Raw genomic sequence first — 18,278 nt, 5'->3', positions numbered from 1 at the left:
GGTTTGAATGAATGATCATTTTTAGTAGGAAATCAATGCAATTCTTAGTACATATGAGTCTGAACTTGTCTGCAGTGGAGGATGAGATTCAACACAGGCTGACACTTAAGACCAGGTCTCATGGACAGTTTTGGAAGTTACTCTCAGAGGAAAAGTATCTTCTAATGAGGAAATGTGCTCCTCACGGACTGCACTATTTGAATCTAGTTATTTATGTAAGTCAGCATTTTTATGAAGATGATTAAATCCACACATCCTTCCATCATCACTGATTATCAGTCCATTCACTTCATTCAGTGCAAGTCATCTGAGTGAAGTATGTTCTTACTTATGTTGAGCAAATTTGATGAAGGTAGATCTTTTGAACTTGGCAATTATAAAAGTAGCTCGCGAACCGAAAAAGTGTGAGCACCCCTGGTGTAGAGTTAGTGTAAGACTAAACTGCAGTATTTGTTCTCAAACACTCTAATCCAACTCCTTTTCATTGGCCTTCTGTATTTGAATACATGAAACACTATGATTTGATTAATGGTAATGATCATATACGTATGGTAATAGTATTTGTTGCTTCCAGTGGTGTGCAGACACAAAGCTGAATTTCATTGTACAGCACTGTTCCAACAATGTTGTACTGAAAATACATTTCTATTCTTTTCTGTTCTATTCCTGTGTTCTCCACCAGGACAAGAAAGAACCATTCATTCTGTCTGATGATTTTCTTCAATGTCTCTTTTAAAAAACAATTCACCTTCTTAGTTGTTTTAAATCAAAAGAAGTCAAGTTGTTTTCTGTTTAAATTGTTTCAGGCATATAAATTATTTTCTCAATCAATCCAATAAAGTTGTCATTGTTGGTGGCATTCCCTGCTTTGCCCTCACCATGCGATAAATGTAGTGATGAGCTGATGAAGCTTCATGAAGCAGTGTCATGTTGTTTGGAATTCATCAGTTAAAAAATATAATTTTCACCAGAAAAGTTGTTCAAGACAAAGGAAAATAGTGCAGAGATGACCATTTAGTGGACACTAAAAATAACAATACTGCTTCATAAAGCTTCATCAGACCATCACATCTTAAATCAATTTTATTTGTTTTTCCTTGACTCCTGTGTTTATCTCGTGTTGTCTTGACCTTAATGGATATATTTTATGGAGTGTTGTTTTGATTGTTTAAGCACTTTGTGGCCCTAGTCTGGAAAAGCACTCTACAAATATAAATTACTTACTTACTTACTTACTAGTGAAAAGGCTAAAATACAGAAACACGTGTTACCTAACGTAACCTCGGTTCCACAAATGACTGCGAGGCCCTCCAACCAGGCTTTGCTTGTGGTTTATTCCTTGGGGCCCTGCCCCACCACTGAGCAATTTCAATTCACTCGCCAACCAGCAGGTGGCAGGCTCCCCTCACCTGTAAAAGGGGAACGCTCTCGTGACGTCACCTCCAATAGGCCTCAGCCACAGGGGGGCCAACTGGGTGATGTGGTTGGAGGGCCTCACAGTCTTTCGTAGATACGTGGTTACGTTAGGTTTCTACATCATGACATGCAAGGCCCTCCAGTCAGGCTTCGCTTGTGGTTTTCACCAAAGCGAAGGAGAGGGATAATCATACTCCCAGTTTGTCACCCGTACCAAAAAACCAAGGCGGCCTGCCAGTTAGTGTTCCTCAAGTCTGAATCAGACTGAGGGGGAAGTGACCGAGGCCCCCGTACTTAGCACAACATGGGCAAGGACCTTGCTGTGATTTCAAGGAGATTTGCCTTTACAAAGGTAGAGGTGGAGGACCAAGATGCGGCTGCACAGATTTCCTCCACCGAAATTCCACTCGAAAGGGCCACTGAGGCGGAAAATTCCCGGGTAGAGCACTACCCCTGCCTGGCACAGAGCGCTCCACAGGACTTCCCTGGATATAAGCGGGGTGCCAGGGAATCGGCCACGGGTCTCCTATCGCCACTCGTCACTTCTCCTTGCTGGTGAACAGATCTGTGACAGGTTGTCCGAACTTGGCCCAAACCTGGGACGCTACAAGAATCGGCAACACCCACTCCTCCTGGACTGATCCCCTGGACAGCTTGTCGGCTCTGATAATCAGGGTGCCCGCAACATGGCGAGCCCTCAACGACAGGAGGTGAGCATCGGCCCAGAGCCAAATCCTCCATGCTATCTCGAGTAGCAATGGAGATCCCACACCTCTCTGGCAATTCAAATGGAACTGTCTGACCGGACTACAACATCGAAATTTGTCAGTTGAGGGGCAAAATTGAGTAGGACTTTGTAAACACCGACAACTCCAGACAGTGGATGTAAGTAAATTAGTAAATTATATTTGTAGAGCTTGGCTGAAGTGTCCCCCAGCCTGTCAGGGATGCATCTGCGAACACCTATATATCACAGAATGCACCCTAGTGGGACTGACTGCCTGAGATTGATTGGTGAGTTCCAGAACTGTGAAGGTCCTAAGAGCAAGGGTGTACCCGAAAGTTAGACAGGTGTATTGAAACACCTTGTCCTCCAGTGAAAATCTGAGAAACTTCCCGTGTCTCTTGACATTCTGAACATGGAAGTAAGCGTCCGTCAGGTCTATCAACCTCATACAGTCTCCCTGCTGGACACACTCCAGCAAGCGCTTCTCTGACACCATTCAAAAGGGGCGAACAGGGATGAACCGATTTAGACAGCTGAGGTCCAATATGGGCCTTCAGCCTCCTGTTTTCTTGGGGACCACGAACTAATGGAAATAAAAACTGCTCAGCCTCTCTGAAGCTAGCACTGGTTGAATCACTTTCTTTAGAAGAAGGGAGAGAACCTCTCTCTTTGAACCCAGCTGATACCCTGGCGCCCACAAGAGGGACCTGATCATCTCGGGGTTGACGGGTAAATCGAAGCGCATAACCCCGCCTGATCGTCCTCAATAACCATGTTGACAGTGAGGGACTCAAGCGACTCCAAGCTGTGAAAAACTTTGACAGAATCGGAGCTTCTGGAGATGACTTCCTGTCATAATCTTCCCACGCATTACCGTAAACCTCGTGGGAATTCCGGGGAGAACTAGTTCTGCTTAATCTTGAACAACGGGTGTGTTTCTCTTTAAGAGAAGCTGCAACAACCGCATTCTCCGCATTAGCAGCTGGATTTAGTGCATCAAACTGCTGTGTGCCATGCGTAACGGCACTCTCGGAACCCATTGTTATGTGATCACATGAGGCCATAACATTCCTGGACTCGTTGTGGGTTTGTCAGTTGACATATGAATCAGGGTTGAACCTGGTGTGTAAAACTCTCTTTACGCAGGAAGAGCATGGATATACCTCTCATACAAACGTGTAGACACAAAGACAAACAAACCTGAGTGTTTTACCAGGCTCAGGCAAAGTCGCAACCCACATTTAGTTAGGAAAAAGTAGGGGAAACAGTGAGTGCTTCTAGAGCTCAGGCAAAGCCGCAACTCATATATTATTTAATAAAACTATTTGTTAATTAATTATGTCATTTATACATTATTCTTCAAATATTTATATATATATATTAATAGAATAGAAAAACACCAGTGGCAATTTAATTTATAAAATGATTGTTACAAAAATACAGAATCTTAATTTATTCATTCAACAACTTCTTTACAAAATATACCATCTGATAGGCTGTTATGGAGAGTTCTGTTGTGTTACCTTTTAAATACTTTTTTAATAAAACTAAAAAAACTAAAACTAAAACTTCAAAATCCCTATATCTCAGTAAATTCTACAAGTCCCACACACTCTAAATAAAAGACAACAATGTTTTTTTTAGCACTTTCTTTATTCAGAAATCTATTTTTTTCATTTTATTTTAGAAATAAGTTGAAATAGGTCCAGATCCTTAGCATTCTACACAAAACACTGTACGCAAGGGCAAACAAGAACAAAGGGAGGAGTGACCATCTTTAAATAATTTGTGGATTCAAATAGTTGTGCAAAACACTGATCATATTGGAAACATCTGCTCACTGTCCCAGTATTAAGGTTTAAACAAGCTTTTGGGAAACAGATGCCAATTCTTGGTGAAAGTTACAAACACAGTAAATACAACATACATTAGTTTATTTATTTATTTATTTCTGACATACTCAAATAACGGAAAATCTTAGAATTCACAAAAAGTACAATTTTAAACCAACAAAAAGTATAAAAAGTTTTCTCTAATTGAGATGTAGTGGGATGTCACAAAAGAACATCTTGGTCGCATGTAAGGAAATAAAACAGACTTAACTCAGATGTATGATCATATTTGAAGTCATGGTAAACAAGCATCTGTGGACTTGAGAATGATTTAACACATGAGTGGATCACACTCCGATGCTAACTGGTTATTTAAGGCCTGGTCAGGTTTTGACAAACAGAAGTAGAATATTTGAGTTCTGCTGATCATCTTGAAACAATATGTGCTGAAGGAATTGATCAGAATAATGTTTTTGAGTCAAAACTGCTGTGTGTGTTTATTCATTACCAAGAGGAACATTGTGATACTTTTATAAGCCATGTTTGGAAAATATAAATATCCTGGCTTGTTATCTGTAAAGAGGATTAAAGAAACCACAGGTCCATGCACATCATGACAAAGTGGAAACTCCTCTTCCAAATGAGAGGACATCTTGTCAGAGTTTTTCCTCGGAGGTTCCGAGTCCCTCTTCACAAGTGTCTAAGATTAGCTGCTTGCCACCTCTCTCAAGGGTCCTGCACACAACTGGAGCCCCCGGTCTCCCACACAAACACTGGGCTGATAAGTATCTGGGAAGCAGGCTGGACTCAATCATGTCGTACGGAGTTCTGACCGGCCCAAAGGAAGCTTCCAGGCCTGATCTTTCACCCCCTCAACCGTCCAAATTTTCCACCAGAGGAATGTTTGCTGGTTAGAGTTCGCCTTTATTATCTTCCCAGGACAGTACAGCCAGAGGGACCCTGACCGTCAAGTAAACACATAATACATTTTTCAGATGAATACATAAACATTGTTATGTAAGCACGTTTAAGTCCTCAATGAAATGTTTATGTTGACTTGTAAACCTCTTACGCTCCTGTATCTAATTGCCAATAGAAACAGTAAAATAGTAGAACAACGGGTTATTATTAAAACACCGACTGTTTGAGCATTAGCTTTGACAGTGTTGTACAAAAGACAGAGATAACCAATTATAGTATTTCATTTTCAACAGGAAATGTATCAATGAATCAATTAAGAATAACTCAAATTAAGAAAAAAATATTGTTAAAATTAATAAAAATCAAAACCATTGTTTTAGAAAGTAAAACATTTTTTTTATGGTAAGTGAATTTAAATAAAAACTTGGAAAACCCACTCCCCACTCACTGGTGTCTCCAAGTAAAGTTATCATGCAGTCTGAATTTATTATTATTATTCCAGAAATCAAATTGTAACTGTAGAAACAGTTCATTCCTTAAATGTATCTTCATTAATGTTATTTAAGAAAGCTTGAGGCGCTTCATGGAAGTTCGGGGTAGTTGCTCAGAGATCCCACATGACTCATAAGCCTGACCCTGCTTATTCCAAACATCCTTCCAAAAAAGGGAGAAAAATGACAATTTACAGACACGAATGCTGAAATATGATAATCAAGGGAAAGCTAATTAAAAGATGAACGTGAATTGTTATGATTCAGGGTTGAATGCTCTCTGCTCCAAAGTCCTCTTTATCTTACTCTCTCTCACACACAAACACGCATACACACACACGCACACATAAAAACACACAGCAGCAGCATGAACTAACATGAACTAATAAGTGAAAGTAACAACTTCTTCACTGATTTCCTGTGTCATTGATCGTCTGAAGTTGAGATTACGCGTCTGGCTTGTTGTTAAGGACAGAGATCAGCAGAAAGTGAATTGACAAATGAAAGTAACGATATAGATTGTGTAAAGTACATTGTTGCATAAAGGTAGACATTGTTGTTGAGCTTTACACTTTCTCTTCAACCAGTCCTTTACTTCAAGTTTTATATACATTTTTACACTTATTTGTAAAATTGCAGATACAAATTAGCATTAGCATCGGTGACATCCACCACCAAATTGAGGGGAGAAAATTACCACAAGGGGTTTCTAAGATCAACATTAACTACAAGTTCAATGTTTAACAGACAAATTAACCAATATAAGCAACGCATTAGAAATAGAAAATGTACACACTATTGATTTAATGAAAGATCAAATTACTCTCTTTCTTGCTGTACTGGACAATGTGGACTGTCATTTGTTAAATATGTTGTTAAAAGGGAAATAATGTGTTTATTTAAGTGTCTCTTACCTTTGTTACCATCACACCATTGTTATGTTATAATGGTCTCAGCTCTAGTAAACTCTTGTTCTGCTTGATTTCAGACTTACTGGAACTTGAAGAGGAAGACTTCAACATTTGAAACGTGTGGGTCAGGAAAAAGAAGATTTTCAAAATGGATGCCCATTTAAGAAAATACATGTACAATAAAGATCTTGTTGTTAAAGTAATTAATTTAAAGGAATTTATTTTTTTATATTTCAATTTGATGAAAATATGCTTCATTTTATAATTCACGTTCTCACAGAAAAAACATGAGGGACAACTGTAATATATAAAGATTTTCATTCTTTGGACTGAGAACCATTTGAGCACGAACCAAAAGTTGAATCAAAAGTATCACATCTGCAAAAATAAAAAAAATCCTGAGATCACAAATTCTTCCTCATCTTGGTTCTGCCCTGAAGGTTTGTCCCAAGAGCTCCCAGTTTCACTTGCAATGTATCTCCCTTATTACACTTCCCATAGCAATAATAGCTTCTTATCTGTTCATGGATGTCCTCAGCACTGACATTTTTCCTTTCCAGTCACCACTTGACTCCTGCACTTGAGCTGCTTTTCATCTTCCCGAGACATATTTGTGTATATCAAAATTAGGAAGTTAGACAACCATCGACTCTGTTTGTTGTCATCTGCTCACAGCAAAATAAAGAATGATCTTCATTTTGATTCAACCTATGACCTCACGCTAAACCACAGATCTTTTTTTTTTAGGTCTCCATTAAAAAAAAACAACTTTATCTTGCATCACTCCTGCACTGTTTGTTTAAGCTTTATTTTCTTACACCATCACGGCGTTTTTTCCAGTGGTGTTGATCACTTTATAGCCTCTGTAAAAAGTTCAAGAATGTGGGAAAAGTTCAATCTGTAATCATTCACTTCTCTGTCATTTCGACAGAATTTTCTCCCTGAACAAAGCAGAGTACGAAAGAATATCATTCCAGACCCCAGCATGACTCAAATTCAGATATAAGAAAGGAAATCAAAAGGACATATTAAAGTAAAATTGTAAATAAAAAAGATTATATTGTGTTGGGCCTGACTGGTTAGAATTTAAACTTAGCTAAACAATCATTGAAGTGGATATTGACCAAGTCCAATCTGTTTTTTAACTGCTTTAGCAAAATCTGATTTAAGAATGCCCAGATTTTTTCTCTCCGTAGGCCCTTCTTGTGCTACGTAAAAGCATTCTAAATTAAATTTTCCACATCTCCTCTTTGTTGTTGGATATGCCAGGAAGACCTGACAAGATACCTAAACCAGCTCCCACCGTGAGTGTTTTTGTGATACTGAAGCATTTTCATAAAAAAAAAAAAAAAAATCATTTTTTAAACTTGCTTTGTAGTGATTACAACTTTAAAATGACAAAGTAATCTAGATTATTTTAGGATCCTGAGAAGACTCCTAGACTTCGCCCACCCTGCATATTCATTCTTTCCTTCTGGAGCATCCAAGGCCTGCCAACCAGACTAAGGAAGAGTCTAGATATTTGATACTTCCTTTGTGTCTATTTTATCAGAAAGAAAAAAGGATTTGGTCCAGCTGTTTGATTAAGTATTAATAACAGAAACAACAAGCTTTGGTACCATTGAAATATTTATCCTTTTGTCTGAGAAAGAGATGCCTCACAAGATTTACGTCAGACAAAGTCTTTGAAACTATAGAGAGCTATAAGTTATTGTCACACCCTGATTGGTGCGCTATAGTGTAGCTGGACAAGAGATGGATAAGTGAATCTAGTTCCCAGTGTTTTATAGCTCACACTATTGATCAAGAGAACTATGATGCAATATGCTAAGGTTTTGTGCGTATTGCTCATTAACTTCCAGCCTAATTTTTTTAAATCAACTTGGAAAAGACCACTATAGTGAATATCTGCTTGCCTCTCTATTCACTGGTCCACTTCTTTTTCGTTCCTCTGCATCCCCGTGGTTACTACCTGTAATATATGATCTTCCTCAACCTCATTCATCTTGTAGTGGGAGCCTCCTTTCTCTCTCCTGCTGTCGGGTTCCTACACTGTGGCAGAGAGTGTGACGATTTCCTAATTTACACACAACTTGTCCGAGTTATCAGAGACCCACATCGGGGACCATTTTTAGTTTAAGTTCAACACTTCAAACAAAACCTCCAACATAAAAACTCATTTCACTTCTTCCCAGCTTGTCTGTGGGAGATGAGGCTGCTATTCACATCTTGACTTGATTTTTACACTTGGAATGAAAACAGTCTCCTACACGCCATTTCCCTTTCTCTCCCCTTGGCCTGGATCCATGTACAGCCTCTTTTGTAATTCTGGAGGTTTGACGTGTGTTCAACTTGTGCAATCGTCACGAGACTCTAGGGGGCTATAAGACCCTTCAGCCCCATCTAGTTTCTCAGAGACCTTCTCCTCAGCACACAGAATCTCCCACATTCCGACACAGAGAGGCATGACTTGTTCCAGGTTCTCAGCAGCACTGCGGTCCATAAAACATCTGTCAAGACATGAAATGAAGGAGTGACGACTGCATTAAGGTAAAACAAGAATTTCTCTTCACATTTAGATCTTGAATCAATTTTCTGTAAAAACTCGTCAGAAAAACCAAGCTCGAACATTCTCCACTTTAAAAACAATTGATCTCTGCTGATTATGTTTTATTTAAAGAACAAACATTTGTTAACTTCATTATTGAGATCTCAAGTCAAACAATAGAAAATCTGGCCTCATTCATTGGTTTCTAAATCTTTTTACCTCTGTTTTCAGCCAAACTTGGATGATCTTGAGGACCGAAAGCGTCTGACCATGGTTTCTTGGAATGACTCGTCTCTTTTTAACACCACAGAGGTCTTTTTCAACCAGTCTCTAAACCTGTGCCCAGGATGGACTTCTATACCTGTCACTACTCTGATTCCCTCCATCTACAGTTTTATTTGTGTGTTTGGGGTTGTGGGAAACGCTATGGCGGTGTGTGTGCTGGCTCATGGGAGAGCCTCCAGAACAACTGTTGCTAACACCTTCATGCTGAATCTGTGCGTGTCCGACCTCCTGTTTCTGCTGACCCTTCCGCTCTGGGCTGTCTACTACTCCACAGGCTACAGTTGGACATTTGGCCGATTCGCATGCAAGATCTGTGGAGCTCTTCTTCATCTCAACTTGTATGCTTCGATTTTCTTCATCTCCTGCATGAGCATGGACCGCTACCTGGCTTTAGTTTATCCACTGCGCTCCCAGAGTGCAAGAGACCCCAAGCGTGCCAGAATAATGTGCATCGTGGTGTGGATTCTTGCCTGCGTCTGTGCAGCCCCCCCTCTGGCTTTGAGGGACACCCATTACATGGAGCAAATTGGGGTGGAAGCCTGTGTAATCATCTACCCTGACCGGACCTGGTTCTTGACTCTGGCACTAATGAAGGTTCTTGTTGCCTTCTTACTGCCCTTGTTGATCATCATCTGCTGCTACTGTGCGATTGGACATCATTTGTTGGCTGATACAGGACTAGTGAGATTGAAGAGTCAATCCTGTGCATCTATCGTGCCCAGGGTTAAATATCTGGAGGCTCAAGACAGCTCTGCTAAACTGGAAAGACCACCAACCCCATGTGTGAACCCTAAATCCATTGGATTGAAACCAAAGAAAGGCAGAGGGCTGGAGAGGGTGTTGTGGACCGTGGTTGCAGTAGTCTTAGCCTTCTTTTTCTGCTGGTTCCCCTTCCACTGTGTGACGTTTCTGGACATCTTAACAGCAGAGGGCTTTTTGGAGGGGTGCTGGGTGACCTGGACACTGAAAAACTTGACCCCTCTCACCCTCTGTTTGGGATTCTCCAACTCTGCCATCAATCCTGTGTTGTACTGCTTTGTTGGAAACCATTTCCGCGGGCGTCTCGGGGCGCTCAGTAAAGGTGTGTGTGCATGTTTGAAAGCCCAGGGAGAAGACCACAGTCAAAAAAGAGGATCCTTCAGCACCAGACTGAGCTCCTTCTCAAGGAAACTGAGTGATTTCAAAGATCTAGCGATTGTCGAAACATCTAATACAGTTTAGGGGGACCTCTGAGACTTCATCTAAGATAGCCTGGTACCCCAACAAATCACGCCAATGTCAAAAGATCAGTGTTAAGTTCCAGTTACAATTTGACTTTTGTCCTTGCTGTTCAGATATATAGAGCCATGATCTTACATTTGAAAGATGTCTGAATCAGGCTACTGTCAATCAATTTAATAAAGATGTATATCTGTTGTGTATCTTTTCATTAAAAATAACTATATGAGCACGTACGGCATTTATATTCATCATAAAGCAGAGAAAGAAAAGATGCCATCCAACTTCTGATTATTAAAGTACTGCATTTCATTTTCTCATTTTAGTTCATTGGGTTCTGTGTACGCACATTTGCAAAATAACAAATACTAAAAATTCTTTAGAGAGCAGGAATGATTGTTGAGCACTAGCAAAAATACAGTAAATAGAGAATTAGAAATCAATAAAAACAGAAATAAATTCCCAAGTTTGTTGATGTTTAGGAAAAAAACCCTGTTATTTCTATCCTGCCTAGATCACACTTCTGCTTTGCTAGCACTTGAGCTAACCACTTTATAAAACCTCAAATTACACATACTAGTAAAAAGATACAGTTACGTTTTATAAATTACAGCACAATTGATAGTTTGAGCTTCAATATAGTAAAATAAAGTATGACTATCATTATTTTAACAGAAAAAAAAGTATCGCCATATAAAAATGATAAGAGTTTGAAAGAAGATTTTACAGTTTGGATTTTGTGTAAGTTATTTTGCTACATATTCGATTTATAAATGTATTCCTGGCTAATGTGCTTTTTTTATTGTAAATGTTCATGCATGTCTCAACTCCAGCTTTGTTTGACTGTGAATAGAAATAAATCACAATTATTCTTGTATTTTTTGTATTTCTCTCTCTTTTTTTCTAATCTACTGCAGGGCACACAAAGAAAACAATTCACACATTTATAGTTACAGACAATTCCCTCGAATTTCCAATCAACCTCTTTGTGTTTTTGCACTGTGAGAGAAAACCAGAGTTTGCGGAGGAAACTCACGCGACAGGGGGAGAACAAACACAACAAGGCTTGTGTCCTTCCCAATCTTGAAGTGAACCTGCAACCTTCTTGTTGTGTGACGGTTGCGCTTACGACTGCTCTACTGTGTGCCTTATTAAACTATTTATGCCATCCATTTTTTCTTGATATTGAAACATTTCCTGTTATTAAGAAAATCTATTTTCATCTTTCATTAAACTCATACAACAACATAAGGTTAAGTGCATGTGTGTGTTAGGCACACTTTTTCCATTTTCAAAATTGCTTGTCTCCATGCAAATTTTTCATTCAATTATTTTAAATTGTTTATATTTATATTTATACATATATACATTTTATATTTATATTTATTCTAAAAGCAACGTTGTAACCTTTTTATATTAATAATGTGCAACGTGATAAATAACTTAAACAATACAATAGACCATATTGTAAAGACATTTTAAAATGGTAAAGAGACTCCATGGATCCGGTGTATTGATGTGAAAAAATTAAGGAAATAAAACATTATATTGTATATACATGTAATATTTTCTGTACTTTATATTCTATTTATATCTATCTATGTATTTATATATGTCTCAGATATTTCCCTTGTTATGGAACACGACTTTAATTCCTAAATGGCAGTTTTGGACATCATGTTCAGATGCAGGCACATCAGAAATTCCAGAGAATGTTTCACATGAATTCCGACTATATCAAGGCTAAGATATCCTGATATCAAAACAATGCATTCCAGGCCGGCTAGTCCCAAGATTGAGTGGATGAATGGATCTGATTGACCTGGTGCTTCCTCTGTCTGAGCTGAGAGCCAATCAGTTGTGTTCCATGTTTTCCAACACGCATGACCCCTGAAAGCTCATGCTTCTTTTACATCCACATATTCACTAGCTTTCCTCATCTGACCACTAGATAGCGTTATATTGTTGCTTGTGTCTTCAGCTCTGTGAGCTTGTGGGAAAAAAAATGTTACTACACTGATGACTCATGTGTTGAATTTTGAATTCAGTGTATAAAAAAAAGAAAAACACTAAAATATTGAGTTCTCTCCCACACAGAGCAACTTTGAGTGACAATAAAATCTTCAAAACTGTAACTTACACAGATGTGAATCACTCCATTTGCTTTTGCATTTTTTAAATTACCAGACCCTTCCTTTGACACAGCACAACTATACCTAGTTGATCTATACTAGACAGATTTGACAGCTTTATTAGCTTTGGCACAGCTATGGACAACACAGAAACAATTTTGTTTGAGGTGAACACTTGATCATTTGATGGAAATACTCATGAATTCAATGTAGTTTGAGAGCTCATGACTCTGGTCATGATACCCTCTCATGATCCAGAGATAACACAAGGGTTAAAGGTCAACTAATGTGTTAGTTTGGGTATCTAATTCTAATGTGATAATGTAACAGACAGTTTTTTCTTCAACCTTTCTTCTAGATGCTTGACTAGAGTCAACACCTCAAACTTTAGTCCATAACTTTTTTTCTACCTGGCATGATCATTGTCATGCTTCAACTGCATTACATCAACAGGGAATACAGTTTAGATGACTTGTTGGTTTGCAACAATGCAGTCACAACCACACATGTTCGCATCATTGTCACTCACTCGACAATATAGATTTGTTGATGATGTTTTGAGAGGGGTAGATTAAAATATGATTTGAAACAATTTTTTGATGACAAATCAATGAAAAGGGCAAATTGAAAAAAAAAAAAAAATCCGACAATGAAATAAATAACATAACATACTTACAATCTTGGGCTTGTTATCAGGACCTCCTGCATATTATTAACTTAAAGCACTGAGTAGTTATGACAATATGAGATTGTTAACCCTTTGAATATTAATCCCCAGCTGCTTGCCTCCCTTCAGGAACATCCCACTTTACAAGCTTACCTTTAAAAACCCTGTCATCATCAGCTAACTGCACTCTGAGTATTTCCAGATTTTTTGCTTCTTAGTTGATTATTTGTCATGAAACGAATGGAGTGGAACCCAAGTGCAGGTGAACAGTCTCATGCGTCTCAGGAGCAGTGAAACAAAGTTCACTATTAACACAAAAATATAATTAATCCAATCTCTCAAGGAAACAAATAATACTAATTATAAAATAAATTAAAATACAAATGAAATCAAAGGAATTCTACAGTAAGACCAAACAAAACACCACAGATCACTCCAGTGGATGTGGATCCAAGGCCGGCGGGGCCCTAGTGATCGGCGTCCAGCTGGGGGTACATTGATTCTGTCGGGCTTTGCCTTGGTTTTAACCAGTAGCTTCGCACCAGAGGGCTTTGCACCAATTCATAGAATGTGAAGTTAGGAAACCAATAACTCAGGGGTTTTCCTTGGGAGTTGGGGCCTGGAGAGCTCATTTCTGCTTGTTTTGTGTTTGTACTTCTTAATGCACATCACTAACCCATTCAGCCTCCATATGACAGTCCATTTATGGTGCATTTCCATTACAAACTCTAGAACCATGGTGCCAGCCCTCACTTGCTAAGGAAATTTGTATTTGTTCCTTAAATTCTCACACCTGTATTCACAACTTAAGAGATCTGATCACTGTTGTTTTGTGTCAAGGTACAAACAAATTCAAATTCTCAGTAATTTATCTTGCACAGCAAGGCGATCTACATGGGACGGTTTTAGTTGTTTAGACTGTTCGGTGTGCCAAAAAAGCTTAGTTATGCTCTAGAGAGCAGCTATTTTTACACACCGATAGGTCTTAAAATAATAAAATTAAAGGGCAACTATTGTGTTGATTTAAGTTTCTCTTTAATTGATCTTGGACCTCTATTGTCTAAACTCTTTTAACTGAAATATTTACATTTATTTTTGAACGCAGCCTAATTTATCCCAGAAGTCTTTACCTCCAGAGGACTCATTGTTATATACGGGGCAGAATTTCGTCATGATAAGGGACTTACGACATCTTGCAGAGGAAGACTTAAACATTTGAAACATGCACGTCAGTTGGGTTTTTACATTAGTTGCCCTTTAATGTCAAAGTTAAATATAAATAAGAACCATCATCATCCACAATCATCTCCAGTAAAACTAGAAGTCCATGTCACTATCTTTACCTTCACTTACTTCTCATTGGTAAAACATCTCGTCATACTGTTTTCTGTCAATCCACATCGACTACTGCGGTGTCACAGCCCCTTTACTTCTGCATTCCAGAATCAGGCTAAAGCAGGTTTTTAAAAGCAGGTTCGCACCACTCAGCACTACTAAGAATCAGAACTTTGTATGGAAAATGCGCAAACACGGTTATGGCCCTGGTAGGGTGTAGCTCTATTTTGTTCTGGACATGGGGCATAAAAGGTAAGGTTAAATTTCCAAATGCTTGCATGGCTTTTTCAAACAATGACACACATTCAATGGCTCAATGTTTATTTTAAATAACTATTCTACACTCAACAAAGCAGCAAGCCACAAACAAAACGTACATGTTTGGATCACACATGCATTTTCTCAACCTAGAATCAAACAATAAATTGAATAATTTGAAATTTAAGTTCCGGCAAGTCGGTTCTAAGAAATAAAGTTGTCAGGAAAATAAAATGAATAACTGACCCAATAACATAAAAAGCTCCTAAGCTATGAAACAACCTTCTGCTCCCTCTGCATTGGTGGAGTCTACTGATGCTTATGCATCATAAGCAATGCCATTATTTTTCAGAGCCCACTAGATGGCGGTCTCTGCACTATTCCTATTTTCCTTTGTTTTAGACAGTTCTTATGAAATATAACATCATTTTTTTTTAATTAAAATTCTAATTTTCTGATTTCATGAACTGCTCCAAGTTTTAATGATCTTGGTTGTGAACTAAAAAATGAATGAATTAAAGTAACAATGAGTTCTAGCCAGCTTTAATCCTTGGTCAGGTGTCTTGTCCACCACAAAAACATCAAATACATCTGTGAAGCGCTTAAATTTGGAAAAACAATTTCCCAAACGAGGAGGTTAGGTTAGGTAGAAAATTCTACCTAACCTAACCTAAATTTACATTAACTGCACAATTTTTCGGATTGGTCTGAGTTTGGAATATATTTCATGTTAACACAAACCAGCCCCTGTATATATTTATTTTTAAGGTTCACACTTTGAGCAACAGTTAAGTTGAACTGCTTGTGGAACCGAAACTAGCTAACCAAATCTGGATTTACTTGCTCAGATTTAATTTCATTTTGACTACTGTCATATGCCCCAGCTAAATGGTATGAACCCACTCAAGTCTGTCAAGACTGGCTATTGAACTCTTTGTCTTAACAAGTCTAATGGATGAGTTTTTCTGTAGAAAATGGACCATATAAGGGATTAATATAATCAGTGATCTCTTCTAAAGTCTTTACTCATCATTGTGTCCATAAATACTTTTCAGCTCCTTTATCTCTTCCAATAGCAACTTGTTTTGACAGTCCAGCTCAGCCGCACGTTCCTCTAAATGTTTGAGATACTCTTTCTTCCTCTGACGACATTCCCGAGCAGCTTTCCTGCAACAAGAGAGTCGAAAATGTAAGGTTGCACTCACAATCCATGCCATATAATTTATAGTGGCATAGATTGTGACACTAAGTAGAAACACCTTAATCTAAAATATAATTTAGATATTATTTACGGTGCACATAGGTATAGAGAGAAGCATCAACCATTATTCTTTCACCTCTTCAACTACCTGTTGCTCATCAAGCGTTGTGATCTCTTCTGAGAGAAGCCCTGCCCCACTTGTGCGGAAGTGTTGGGTGTGTTCACTTGCACAACAGCCTGCTGATGTGTGGCTGTGGCTCCGTGCAGCTGGTGGTAAGCACCGATCTCACCCGCAGAGCCTGCAGGAGGATGACAGAAGATTGTGCACACATATTTTTGTCTATTTAATGCAGCATGTTTTAGACAATTGATTTTAATGGCTAGTACAACAAATTGTTTGGACAAATTTAATAGTATTTCTTTTACCAGAGATAAATTCAAGATATCTCAAAATGTCCATAGTTTTCTTGATAACCAAAATCACTTATCAATTAGGTTCTTAGAACCATTTTTTCCATTTTTCAACCTACTGACAGATCACAACCATATATCTTTGATTTAACTTCACTGAGGACAGTTAATGGGTTTGATGAAGGTTAATTATAAGTAAACTAAGGGAATGATACCCTCATTTTCTATTGATGATTAACTTGTTTTTATAGTTCAAAACAGAATCTTAACCAAAACATTACAAATGGCTACAAAATGAGCCAGCAGAGGGCAGTATAACATCTTATCAAGTGTCTGTGTTAAATTACACTAACTGACACACTCCCACTTAATTTTACTCTGGAATAAAATACCGTAAGGAATGTTAACCATAAGCAGTATTCTATCTAAAAAAATGTCAATATTATAAATCCTTTCAACTCAAAATACAACTCAGATCCATGTCTTGCTCTACTAGCTACAAAGCATCCTATTAGGTTGTGAATTTCACCTTCTGAGCTGTTGATGAATCATAAGCTGCGTACCACACTACCAGCTGTTGCAAAAAAAAAAAAAAGAGAACTTGTAAAAGTTGATGAGCAGAAAATGAAACTGAAATTGAAGCTGCTGATGACAAATGGATAACTAAGGTGACCTATCTGTCCTTGTAGGTTCTAATTCATCCAGGTCATAGCTATCCAAGAGGTTAAAAAATGAGTCAATTGGACTGTGTGGGTGTAAGGTAAGTAAGTATTTGTATATATATATATCGCTATTCCAGACCAGGGTCACAAAACGCTTCAACAATCAAAACAATACTCAATAAAATATTTACTTTAAAGGTCAAGATAATATTAACAACAACACAGGAGTTCCAGAAGATATAAGTTCATCTAAGGTGACTTAGTTACTTAAAGAAGTTGCTCAATAGTCATTTTATGTAATGACAGAAAAAGACAGATTTTGTTAAGAAATCGCTGCAGTTGCTCCCTGACAGAATCTACAAGGTCATTTGGTGTTGAAAAGGTCAACAAGAAAAATAAAGACGTGATACTCCCATAACCATCTTTTAAAACATTACAAACAAAACAGGGTGCACATAACTTTTCCATAGGATTACTGAAATGATTACCAGATTGAGATTGATGGATGGAGGATGTGTGCTATGCACAAGCAAGGTGCTAATAAATAGTATGTCTCAGGGATGCCTACTTTCAGAAAATTTGAGTTTCATTATGGGCTTGGCAAAAAAAAGGATGCTTCATTTGAAAGCCAGAAGATTATTTCCGTCTACATTTAGGGAATTTACATTAAAGTTTAGCGAGATCTCTCTAGATTTAAGTGGGGCTCATGACTCGAGAACACAAACAACGGATAGTTTGACCGCATTATGACATCAGCGTTGTTGTTAGATTTGGATGACTCGACCACACACTGTCTATATGTCTATATATGCTGTGATGAAAGATTGACCCGCCTTACATTACTTCTGATTAGTAAATATCGCATGGTGCTGTTTGTGATTGGTTAGATTTATTCAAAAAGGACCAAATTTAATTAATATGAAAAATAAATATGATATATGATTTCATTTATAGCTCATATTAACTAAATGTGAGGAATGTGGTGTCTTTCAAAGCAGTCCAGTCAATGCACCAGGATCTAGCTCCGTTTGTTTTTTTTGCAGTTAACGTAGTCCATCATTTCTGGACTGTGTACTTGCTCCTAATGAGTCCACCGCCTGTTCATAATAAACTCTTATGTTTTTTGTAAAAATGTTTTGTCTACCGTCTCCTCATAACATTAATATTAAATAATAAACTGGTAAGGCATTTTAAGCATACTTGAAAAATTCTCTCAGACACACTGTCTAACGGATTATTTAAATTTCTGCTTAGACGGTGTCG

The 18,278-nt window shown here is 38.1% G+C and overlaps 2 protein-coding genes across 2 annotated transcripts in view; one reads left to right on the top strand and one right to left on the bottom strand.

The window, feature by feature from the left end:
• The first annotated feature begins 8,283 nt into the window (after positions 1–8,283).
• Positions 8,284–10,581, top strand: agtr2 (angiotensin II receptor, type 2). The gene is made up of 2 exons (XM_087798969.1): positions 8,284–8,848; positions 9,078–10,581. Exon 2 carries the CDS (start codon positions 9,117–9,119, stop codon positions 10,350–10,352), a length of 1,236 nt encoding a protein of 411 aa, XP_087655095.1. The 5' UTR covers positions 8,284–8,848; positions 9,078–9,116; the 3' UTR covers positions 10,353–10,581.
• Positions 10,582–14,787: 4,206 nt separating this feature from the next.
• The window catches only part of LOC148071401 (cyclic AMP-responsive element-binding protein 1-like), a 29,008-nt gene continuing 25,517 nt past the window's right edge, over positions 14,788–18,278 (bottom strand). The window contains exons 4-5 of the mRNA XM_087798973.1: positions 16,091–16,241; positions 14,788–15,908 (exon numbers count right to left, since the gene is read on the bottom strand). Coding sequence (XP_087655099.1) covers positions 15,764–15,908; positions 16,091–16,241 — 296 coding nt within the window. The 3' untranslated portion in view covers positions 14,788–15,763. The remainder of the gene's footprint in view (positions 15,909–16,090; positions 16,242–18,278) is intronic.

This window comes from Callionymus lyra, chromosome 9, assembly GCF_982586985.1.
Source record: "Callionymus lyra chromosome 9, fCalLyr1.hap1.1, whole genome shotgun sequence".
NCBI lineage: Eukaryota > Metazoa > Chordata > Actinopteri > Syngnathiformes > Callionymidae > Callionymus > Callionymus lyra.
This window is presented reverse-complemented; position numbering and strand designations above follow the sequence as displayed.